The sequence below is a fragment of the Bidens hawaiensis genome, unplaced genomic scaffold (genome assembly GCF_021521415.1).
Source record: "Bidens hawaiensis isolate Kalapana, Puna unplaced genomic scaffold, B.hawaiensis_p1.1 tig00036294_1, whole genome shotgun sequence".
In the NCBI taxonomy this organism is placed as follows: domain Eukaryota; kingdom Viridiplantae; phylum Streptophyta; class Magnoliopsida; order Asterales; family Asteraceae; genus Bidens; species Bidens hawaiensis.
In genome coordinates, this window is record NW_027496319.1 from 138079 (window position 1) to 149674 (window position 11596).

The 11596-nt window shown below is 35.9% G+C and overlaps 1 protein-coding gene across 4 annotated transcripts; it reads left to right on the forward strand.

Annotated features, from left to right (window-relative positions):
• The first annotated feature begins 945 nt into the window (after positions 1-945).
• On the forward strand, positions 946-8600 carry LOC143588279 (flowering time control protein FCA-like). 4 transcript variants are annotated; one of them, XM_077069329.1, is made up of 16 exons: positions 946-1472; positions 1608-1768; positions 2163-2241; positions 4815-4921; positions 5018-5069; positions 5190-5257; positions 5752-5818; positions 5932-6011; positions 6211-6275; positions 6385-6444; positions 6535-6616; positions 6692-7435; positions 7534-7767; positions 8066-8170; positions 8256-8301; positions 8407-8600. In XM_077069329.1, the coding sequence occupies exons 1-16, from the start codon at positions 1085-1087 to the stop codon at positions 8418-8420; spliced, it is 2352 nt and encodes a 783-aa protein (XP_076925444.1). In that variant the 5' UTR covers positions 946-1084; the 3' UTR covers positions 8421-8600. The 4 variants fall into 4 exon arrangements, with proteins under 4 accessions (XP_076925444.1, XP_076925445.1, XP_076925446.1 ...); XM_077069330.1 differs by having other exon boundaries at positions 5196-5257; XM_077069331.1 differs by having other exon boundaries at positions 4839-4921.
• Positions 8601-11596: the final 2996 nt, after the last annotated feature.

Sequence of the window (11596 nt, forward strand, 5' to 3'; positions counted from 1 at the left end):
TAGCTCCGTGTACTCGATTATGTACCCAAGTAACTTGAACATAGCCTTATTAGCTAAACATTTATCATATATTTAATTTTTTTGATAATCAACTGTTAGTGCAGTACACTTTATGAGAAACATGAAAGTTCATATTAAATTAAAAAAGATAACTTAACAAAGAACATAGGCTTCCATTCTGCCAACTACAACATGCTTGGTGGGGTAAGTTTATGACAATTATTTCTAGATATGGTGTCGTTAACCTCAATGTTCTTAGTGCATACCTAATTAACTCAAGAGAAACCATATTAATCCATCCTTAATCGTTCACTACAAATCTAATTGAAAAAAAGATGTAAAATCAAAGCAAAGTGAGATTAACTTAAAATACCTGGTAAGAAGAACAAACATTGAGAAGCGGCGTACTCTGATGATGAACGACGATGGGTATGCTTCTGATGATGAACGACAGTGGGGATGCTTTTGATGATGAACATATGGTTAGGTTTGGATAAGGAGAAAAACAATGATCTAATATATTGTGATGGGAGAGATGATGGAAGACTTGGCGGGATGCTTTTGATGATGAACATATGGTTAGGTTTGGATAAGGAGAAAAACAATGATCTAATATATTGTGATGAGGGTAAAATTGTAATTGAAATCTGATCTTGATGTTTTTGTATTCATTTCTCTTCAATTCCAAAGGATAAACACCAAAGACCTCACTTTTTCCTTTCTATTCTTTTCCTTTCTCCCTATGAAAAGAACTCTGGAACATTAATTTTCTTTGTCCTTCCAAATCCTTTCGTTTCTCTCCATTAGTGATACTCTGAATTCTGGAACACCTCGTTACCAATCGACAAAACAATAACCATGAGGGAGCAAAACCGCACAAACACAAACATACGGGACTACAAACCAAATCCCAAAAACTAAAACGACACACACAATAACACAAAGTCACAAATACATTAATTACTCACAACGTAATCACGGTCGCCACAGTTCAACTATAATTATCCCCCAAATTCATAATAAACTCCCAATTCCTAGGGTTAGGGTTTCAATCTCCAATTCCAATCAAATCAACCATTCAATCATGGACAGATACAGAGGCGGAGATCGATACAGCAACAACCCTAACGATTCTCAACCTTACAGACACCCTAGAGGAGGTGCCGGAGGCGGAGGACCACCGCCGTCGAGATCTTCCGGTGATTCTCCGATCAATCGCCACCGCGGCGGATTCTCCGGAAACCGCCGGCCGTTCGACAACAGTCCGCCGCGGTATTCTGTTAACACTGGCGGAGGTTTCCGGCCGGTGGACGGAGACGGTGGTTTCCGGCCGGCAGGTATGCGTGGTGCGAGAAATTATAATAATAATAATAATCCTTCGTCGGAGTTTGAGGTTCCGTTGTCTGGACCGAGGTTTAATCCGGACTATGAGGTGCCGTTGTTCGGTCAGAAGCGTCCGTATGATTTTCCAGGTATATTGATAATTGTTATGAAGTAAATTGTTTAAATTTAATGTTGCATTGTTGATATGGTTAGTATGGTTATTAGTATGTTTATTTATTTAATAGTTATGATGTAAGTTGTTTAAATTTAATGTTGCATTATAGATCGATATGGTGGAGGTGGTTTCGAGAAAAGGAATTTTGATGGAGATGGTTATGATAAAAGGCATGATGGTGGTGGTAGTTTTAACAAAAAGCAATCTGATGGAGGCACTGTTGCGAAGCTTTTCGTTGGGTCTGTTCCTAAGACAGCTACTGAAGATGATGTAAGTTTTGGAAATTTAAACTATATGCAGTTAATGCCAAAAATATTGGATATCGGTCAAGGACCCATATTTGACGGTAATTTTGATATCATGTAGAATTTATATATATATATATATATATAGCAATTTAAGACTTAACAATTCAGTATACACTCCTACCATCAATAAATTAACCTTTTTTGAAACTTACAAAAACACTTAACAATTGTAGCAAGTAGGAACTGAGTAAGACTTAGAACACAAACATTAAGCACTAAAAATTGACAATTAAGACTTAATAAACTGATAACGGAAACTCGTGATATATCGGCTATATTGACTGCATATAAACTTTCACAATGACACATGGTTTATCTGGATATGTATTGATGATACGTTTTATGTATGATATCAGATTCGGCCTCCTTTTGAAGAGCATGGGAATGTGATTGAGGTTGCTTTGATTAAAGACAAGAGAACAGGGCAGCAACAAGGTATGTGCAAGTACATGGATTTTTTTACTTTTATATGCGTATCTCTTTTCAGGTCTTTTGAGGGGACAAGGGAAGCAAATGTAAATTTATGTTTCTTCCCAGAAAGTTGTTTCAGCAATTTTCAGGCCTCTTATTATGGTCTGCAAGATCGTATCTAAGAAGAAGAAGATAAAGTCATATAATTAGATCATTAAAAAGTTGGTAATTATAGCTGTTTGTTCATGGATGATGTTGATAGATGCTGATTTGAGGGCAGCATCCATGTCATGATAGAAGCTAGGTTTCTAGTGTATAAGTAGGCTATTTGTAGTGTGTGGATAGCAGTAATGCTGTAATGTTGGGGAGTTCTGTTGGCTTTTTTGTGTTAAGACCCTGGAAATTTGATCTATTAACGTCTGTTAGTAACAATTAGTTGTGATGTTGGAATTGTGATGGTTATGAAGATTGGTTGCTATCGACATCTAGTTGTGGTTGGAATGATGTAGTTGCTATCGACATCTAGTTTGTGGTTGGAATGATGTAGTTGCTATTGACATCTAGTTTGTGGTTGGAATAATGTAGTCAGTATAGTGCGGTGTTTGTCTTTTGTCTTTTGACGTAATTTGAAGATTCAGGGCTTGTAGGTAGTTTATATAAAAAGTTGTCTCGATGGTCACTATATTTATTTTTTTAATGCGTTGGTTCATTTCTTTAAAGAGTTTTGTGAATTTAGAATATTGAGAAACAAGTTTTCTCTTTTTCAGGTTTCTTAAAATTTTGTTAGCACTATATTACTTCTTTATAAGAGCTTTGGTTGCCTCTTATTTATGCTCCTTTACATTTGAGTTGAATGACTTGTTTAGATGTTATGGATTGTATATTCATTGTTTGTTTTAAATTTTATTTCAAGTGATGGACCTTTTAGTGTTGCAGTAATATGGTAATTTTATTTCAGTTTGGTTGCATTGTGAGTTTGTGTATGGTCATAATTCAGGATTTATGGAGAATTAATTTAGTTGCATACTTATGATCTATATCCATGTTTGATAATTCGCTTAATTTGTATTATTCGTCACTGATGATGGAGTATGTGCATGAATGAATTTTGGGACTGTCTTAGCAGCTAGTTTATTATTGAATGACATCGCTACACATTTTATAGACTTTATTAGTAAAATTTGAAAGCTGTCCAAATGTCATTGCCAGTGCCAACTGCCAACGATATTTTTTGGGATTCCTATCCATTTTTGTGCTTTAAGTTGTGGGTTGGATAATATGCGATATTTTTTCAATAGTGGTGGTATGCGATTTTTTTTATAGTGGTGGGATGTCATCATCATCATCATCATCATCATCGTACTCAGTATATCCCACCAATAGCAATGCTATGGTAGGGTCTGAGGAGGGTAAGATGTAGACAGCCTTACCTCTATTCCATAGGGATAGAGAGGCTGCTTCCGGTGAGACCCCCGGCTCGATAGTAGTTTTGAATCAAGCCTTGGACATAAGACACATAACACTCAATCATCGGGACACCGGCTGATTGGTGCATGTGCCCTTGTCTTTCGGCTATCAACGCCACCACATGATGCCTGATTAACCTTCCGCTACTTTTAACGTTATTTTCACGTGATTAGTAAAATAACGTCAAAATTAGTGCAATTTTACTTTTGCCCACCCAAGGGTTCACACATATATACATTATATGTGCGCACCGCAAGCAGGGCGTTTTATAGTGGTGGGATGTGATGTTTTTTATTTTTTTTATTATTATTTTTCAGTAGTGATGGGATGTGACTCACTCTGTCAGATGTTTTTTAATTGGTGATGGGATGTAATGTTCTACCAGCATCATTAGTCTTAGATCATAGATGTGGTTAACTTATATGCTGATCTCAGCGTTTCTATATCATGTAACACCAGTGTTGTTGATAGACTTGATTGACTCATTAACAATGTGCTTCAGGTGTAAATGAAAGCACGTTTTGCATTTGATTATTTCGCCACCTGATTCCAGTGTTGATCATCTGTAAATGTGTCGGGTGTAAATTAGTTTTTGAATGTGTGATCAGTTCCGTCTGCGATTTGGTTGAACTCAAATGGTTGTGGAATGGGATTTTGTTATCAATGAATTTCTTGTGTTGGCGTATGCACAAGTTTTGATTGATCGATTCACATCTGGGCCCGTTTGTACCAAATGTTGTTGCTTTTCACATATTGTGGTTGTGGCTTGTGAGTGAACAATATTAGGTGTTGTATTGATTGGTTGAACTCAATCTATTGTGTATGACTTTAATGAAATGTCTTTTATTGTGAGGCCATAGTTGTATGTTCAAATAGATTGATTATGATTGCTTGTTGGCGTGTGTTTGTTGTGATTATAGTTTGAAATATCAAACTGTAATCAGTTATTTTTTTGTTTATTTCCTAAATGTTTATTGTGTTTAAGGTTTGAACAAATTTGACCAATGGTGAATGGTCAATTGTGCAAAATCTTGTTTTATTCCGATGATTATTTGAGTTATTTACTTATGAATATTTGCATCTTGAACATATTCACATCTGGTCATCAAGTTGTGTTGTTAATTTACCAGGACACACGGTGTTCGCTTCTGCAGGATGTTGTTTTATTAAATACGCCACATCAGAAGAAGCTGACAGGGCAATACGTGCTTTACATAACCAATACACATTGCCAGGGGTCGGTTATGTCTTTTCACTTTTATGCAATTTTATATTAGAATTTTATAATATATAATATTTGTTCACGTGCAAGACACCACACTATTTTTCACAGGGAATGGGCCCTATCCAGGTTAGGTATGCTGATGGGGAACGGGAACGCTTAGGTAATTTATTTGTAACTCTATCTGTTTCATGTTGCTGTTATATGCTCTACTTATGATAATTGGTATTCTTATAAAAATCTTGATTGGAATTTTCTCTGATATTATTTTCTTCTGTGTTAGGTGCAGTGGAGTACAAGTTGTTTGTCGGGTCGTTAAATAGACAGGCAACTGAAAAAGAAGTTGAAGAGGTAAGTCCCATAACATATTAATTCGTACTTATATCTTTTTATTATTTGTTCTACCTTATATATAAGTGTATATATGCACATGTAATATGTATTAGGATCAAGATCATGTCTGAACTTCTAAATAGTTTAGAAACATTTAACAACCAACCAATCATTTTATTTATTTATTTTGTTTATTTAATATAATTTGAGGGTAGTTTTGTCATATAGTGTATGTAGTTTTATGATCACATATACGTAAATTGGTTATTACACATGTATAATTGTAGTTTGGGAATTACATATGTGTAAACTTGCGTATAATAAGTTGACAATACTACCCTTGAATAATATCAAATAAACAAAATAAATTAATTCAATGATTGGTTAGGGCTTCAGAAGTTCTCAATTATTTTACCGTTCCGAAGAAATCCAAACCCTATATGTATATATGTATACGTATATATGTAGCTATGCATGTATATAGAGAATAATGTAAGGAGATGTTTTGTCAGATTTTCTCGCCTTATGGTCGGGTTGAGGATGTCTACCTAATGCGAGACGAAATGAAGCAAAGTCGAGGTATGCTCTTGTTTCTTTAATATTTTGGTGTTGTTTTTCTAGATTGCATGTTATTTTATTTCTTTTTTATATGTTCTATTTTGTTCATAAATTTACTTAATATTTTTTTGCAGGATGTGGCTTTGTTAAGTATTCAAATAGAGAAGTGGCAATGGCTGCTATAAATGCTCTTAATGGAATACTCACAATGAGAGTAAGCAAAAATATTGTTCTTATATTCTGCTGCTGCTGCCGCCGCCGCCGCCGCTGCTGCGACGACGACGACGACGACTACTACCCCACTACCCCTACCCCTACCACTACCACTACCACTACCACTACCACTACTACCAGTTTGTATATTTTGTACCAGTTTGTATATTTTGTATATTAATCAGCTTTACCTTTTTTAGGGTTGTGAACAGCCGTTAATTGTTCGATTCGCTGACCCTAAGCGTCCTAGACCAGGAGAACCAAGGTTTTATTCATTGCTTTTGAAATAATATTTGTAACGATTTAACGATGTTAATTAAAGCTATTGTTTTTTGTTTTTTCTTATGTTTTTTGTTTTTCTTATTTTATGACAGAGGAAGTCCTGCTTCAGGTGGTCCTGGTTATGGCTCTCGCCTACCCTCACCCGGGTTGAGGTATTTTTTCTTTATGTTTATATAATAACTTCTCTTTTTTATTGATTGATTTATTATTAAACATTTTTTATGTTGACAAATGTATTTCAGACCTCCACAATTTGGCGACGCGATGCAGGTTCCCATTACTCAAAATACATGGCATCCCATGAATCAGCAGTCTTCAGCTCCTGTAAGCTCATTTTTTTATTAACCCACATTTTGTGATAATTGTCATATTTTTTAAAATGTTTGATAATATTTACAGAGCTTTAATCCTTCTTTACCACAACTATCATCCGGTGGCCAAAACGTATCTCCGTTAGATAAGTCGAACCAGTCACCACAACAATTCTCTTCAGCTATGCAGTCACAGGCTTTCTCACAGGCCCCGGTTTCTAGTAATGTAAGACCGTCAGGTCCTGGCCAACTACCGAGTTCTGGTGGTCAAACCTCGTTTAGTCAAGTGTTCCCGTCTCAGCCCATGGCTGGTTTTAATGGAATGTTGGCCCCGGCCCAGGCCCAGGCCCAGGCCCAAGCACAGCCTCAGGTTCAGGGCCAAGGTGTGGCCTCGTCAACAACACCACCAGCTCTTTCTAACAACATGTTTATAGCGATGAACCAGTATCAGGTGCCAGGTCCGCAGCAGCAGCAGCAGATGATGCACCAATCAGCTTCACCTTTGGCTCAAATGTTGTCTCAACAGAAACATACTTTACAAGCGAGTTATCAATCATCTCAGCAGGCGTTTTCTCAGCTTCAACAGCAGATGCAGCTTATGCAACCAGCGAATCCCGGTTTGACACCTCAGCAGAATCTTCAAGGTGCTAGATTGCAGTCCACATGGACTGGTGGTACTCCAAGTGTAAAACCTGTGACGGATTCGGTTCCAGCTGCTTTGGTTGCTCCAGCGATGCCGCCAGCTGGCGGTCCTGTGAAATGTAATTGGACTGAGCATACGTCTCCTGATGGATACAAGTACTATTACAACAGCACAACTGGCGAAAGCAAAGTAAATATTAAATATTGTTATTGTTATTACTTTCTTTCATTATCAGTTTTTCATTTTTGTTGTGTTGGTAAATATATTGTTCGGTCTGGTTCATACAGTGGGAGAAACCAGAGGAGTTGGCTTTGTTTGAACTACAACAGAAGCCTCAGGAACAACAACCGCAACAAAAGCAACAAGTTGCTTCAGTTCAGCAACCACATAGTCAAGCAACTATTCAAAATCTGCCAGGTCAGCAAACTCAGATTCCTCTACTCCAACCTCAAAGCCACCTTCAAACACAGATGCAAACACAAGGGCGACACCCTCAACAATTGCAGTCCAATGCTCAATCGGTACATTTTTATTAAAAAAACTTGCCCAAATGGTCTCTATGGTATGACCAAATCACAAGTTTGGTCCCCAAATTTTAAAAACTGCAAACTTAGTCCAAAAATTAATGAGAAGACTTGATGTACAAGTGTACAACCCTCTCACAAATGTTTAAACTTTAAACTAAGGTTGCAAATTTTAACTTTGGGGACCAGACTTGCGATATTGTCAAACAACCAGGACCATTTGCTCATTTTTCTCTTTATTAATAACTACCATCATACAATGGGTCCCACACTGATCATCTGTTTCTTAATCCAGTATCAGACTACCGGTGTTGCAGGCCATCAGAATATGCAGGGCTACGGCTATGCCCAAATGCCTGTGGCTGGCGGTTCTATGAATGATTCTGCACGATTCCATCCGGTATTAAACGCCACAGATTCTTTAATGTTGTCTGGTTACAAGTTTTTATTTTTTATTAGTTATGTTTTTATTGTCTTCGTTACAGGGGATGCAGGGTCCTCAAGATTGGATGTGGAAGAACAAAACAACAGGTTCAGTTTAATTACCTGATTTATATATGCGTAATAATATTAATTTATTTGTTACGCGACATAAAAACTGCATTCGGGCTTTACTATGCTTTTTTGTTATGACAGGTCCAGGGAGTTAGGTAAGAGTGTTTCACGGTAGGTTATTCATTTGGGCATAATCGATCTTGTAACATAAAACATTAGGGCTGTTATCCTAATCTTTTGATAGATTTTCATAGATTTGTAGCGATTTATAACAAATGTTGCCTGTAAGGTATCTCTCATTGATTCTCTTGAATTTTGACTGAAGTTTTGTGACCGTTCGACTTGAGGTGTTAGATTTATTATTGTTATTACTACTATCTGTTTGATGAGTGGTTGTGCTTATCGACAATGACGATAAATGCAATCCTATGTTGTACGTTATTCTTGGATGGTGATAATGATTTCCGGGAGTGTTTATTAATGGTTGTTTTGATCCGATAGTTGTTTTAACCTTTGAGGCGGGTTAAAAACGTGTTTGATTGGTGAAGGGTAATCTATATAAAACATTTGGTGTATGAATCACTCTTGTGTTTCCGTTTGTGTGCTTATCTTTTAATTTAGTGGAAAGAAGCATCTTTAGACCTATAAGGCTTACAAGGGATCAAAACTTTTGACATAGTTGTTTAATGGAGAATTAGGATAAGTATCTTGTGTCTCTATTTATTTGTATAAATTTATTAAAGCAACAAAAAAGAAAAAAAGGTGCAATCAAGTCAATTAAGGAAACACTACTAAGTTCTATTGACACACAATATGATAGTAGGTGACTAGGTGCAACCGTAGTTCGTATCATAAAGACGACCTGTTCATTTTTGAATAGCAACAATTTACGACTTTTTTGTAGAGAAAAATCTACGAAAATTCAGTATCAATGGATAATACGTTTCTTCACTTTATAAACACACCGTACCGGCTTTTCAGAACACGTGTATGACCTGACTCGTATATGAGTTGTATGACTCTTTACGACTACAAGTAGTATAGAGTCGTACGGCACTCATATAGACATTGTATTATTTGACGCCCACTTCAGCTTTTGAGGCACCCTTTCAATTTTGGAACCGGTTTGGGAAGTGGGAAATAATTGCACTCGGTTGCTCATGAGAAGCAGCTGATGATTTTCTTTTAAGTTGTTGCACAAGTGAATTTTATAATGGGGATTGATTAGACTTTAAAACTTTATGTTGTATAGCCCTAGTACTCATATGAGCTGGATATCGTATAAGAAAATTCAAATTTATCTCGTATGGCTCAGTACTACTCATCCACTTCGAAGTTGTACGGATCATGGAACCGGTTCCGGGTCGGGTACACCGGCTCGGGTACCAAGTACTATTGCCACACAATATGATAGTAGGTGACTAGGTGCAACCGTATGTAGTACGTATCATAAAGACGACTTGCTCGTTTTTGAATAGCAACAATTTACAACTTTGTAGAGAAGAATCTATGAAATTTCAGTATCAATGGATAATACGTTTCTTCACTTTATAAACACATGTATTTCGTACACAGATACCGTACTAGCTTTTCAGAACACATGTATGACCGGACTTGTATACGAGTTGTATGACTCTTTACGACTTAAAGTTTTATACAAGTAGTATAGAGTCATACGACACTCATATAGACATTGTATTATTTGACGCCCACTTCAGCTTCTGAGGCACCCTTTCAATTCTGGAACCGGTTTGGGAAGTAAGAAATAATTGCTCTCGGTTACTCATGAGAAGAAGCTGATGATTTTCTTTTAAGTTGTTCCACAAATGGGGGATTAATTAGAGTTTAAAATTTATGTTGTATAGCCCTAGTATACTCATACAGTCATATGAGCTGATCTCGTATAAGTAAATTCAAATTTATCTCGTATGGCTCAGTACTACTCATCCACTTCAAAGTTGTACGGATCTCGTATAGCCCCAAACTACTAGTATGGGGCGTAGTTGTATAGCCCATCTGATATAACGTGGTCAACGATCATCTGACAAAAAGCTGCCCCCCTATACAAGTTGTATAATCTATACGAATACGACTTGTATAGGAGGCGTTGGGCGTCCGAACAAGCAGGGCGTTCGAATAGACAAGGCCTATAATAAATTATATTGTATGTGATAAAATGTTTATAACTTGTAACCAAAACGTGTAATTTCTGTACATTCTAAAAATTTAAAATCTAAGCATTTCACATCAACCATTCATGCAAGTTAGTCCAATTCAAAAAAAAAAAAAAAACAACTGTAGTTAGTATGGTCCCGTGGAGAAAAAAAAGTAGGAACCCATCCATAGACAGGTTGGATTTTGCTTTATGCTACCTTTTGTTTGATTTTATACATAACTTATTAATCAGAAAACAAGATATCAATTTTCTTGTTTCTTCTTAATGGTTCTTGTTTCCTCTAATGGGTGTTAAATACGTCACGTTTGCATTCTTGGGTTAAACATCACATGAACCTAAAACTGTCATACACTTGAATTTGAACACGTCATGAGTTTTCGTGAATTGACATAGATATGATCCTTTAGTTGAAAATTTTTATTTTATTTTGTATTTTTATATTAACTCTAAAATCGCAAATTTTCAACTACAAGTGTATATAAAATAACTATGTTTAAAGTGTATATATATATATATATATATATATATATATATATATATATATATATATATAGAGAGAGAGAGAGAGAGAGAGAGAGAGAGAGAGAGAGAGAGAGGGCCGGCCCAACAGTGGTTGCAACCCAAGCAAGAGCTTTGGGCCACATGTTTTCTAAGGCCCCAAAATTTTAAAAAAAGTCAACATTGGGAGTTTAATTTTAGGCTGTAACACATGCTTAGCCCATGTAAATAGAAATAGTAGCAGTGTTCATCGGAAATGAATATATGTACTTTATTTTTGGGATGTGAATGAATAAGAATAAATTCAAATTATAATTCATCAACATCCATAATCATCGTTTCTATTTTAAAAGTTTGCTTTCATATTTACAGTAAATACTCATTTGTAGTTGTATATACCATAGATAGGCCTTAGCTCTTTTATTATTTTATATATAATAAACATATCTCCTAGTAAATAATAACTTTAATTTTCAAACTTTTGCACTTGCGTATGGAAACTGTTATTATGCGTTATGACGGATTGTATTTTGTATCAATTACAATCTGCTAAGAATTTTTAAACATTTAACAATCCAATTAATTTTTTTCTATTTACACACACACAAGTATCTAGGGTACCAAAAATATCATCATTTTACAAGTCAGAGTAATAAC

Bases quoted from the DNA above. Each gene is read 5' to 3' on its own strand.
- LOC143588279 (XM_077069329.1), top strand. From the start codon at position 1,085: ATGGACAGATACAGAGGCGGAGATCGATACAGCAACAACCCTAACGAT. The intron at 5,819-5,931 runs GTATGCTCTTGT...ATTTTTTTGCAG, and splicing joins CGAAATGAAGCAAAGTCGAG to GATGTGGCTTTGTTAAGTAT. The intron at 6,617-6,691 runs GTAAGCTCATTT...TAATATTTACAG, and splicing joins ATCAGCAGTCTTCAGCTCCT to AGCTTTAATCCTTCTTTACC.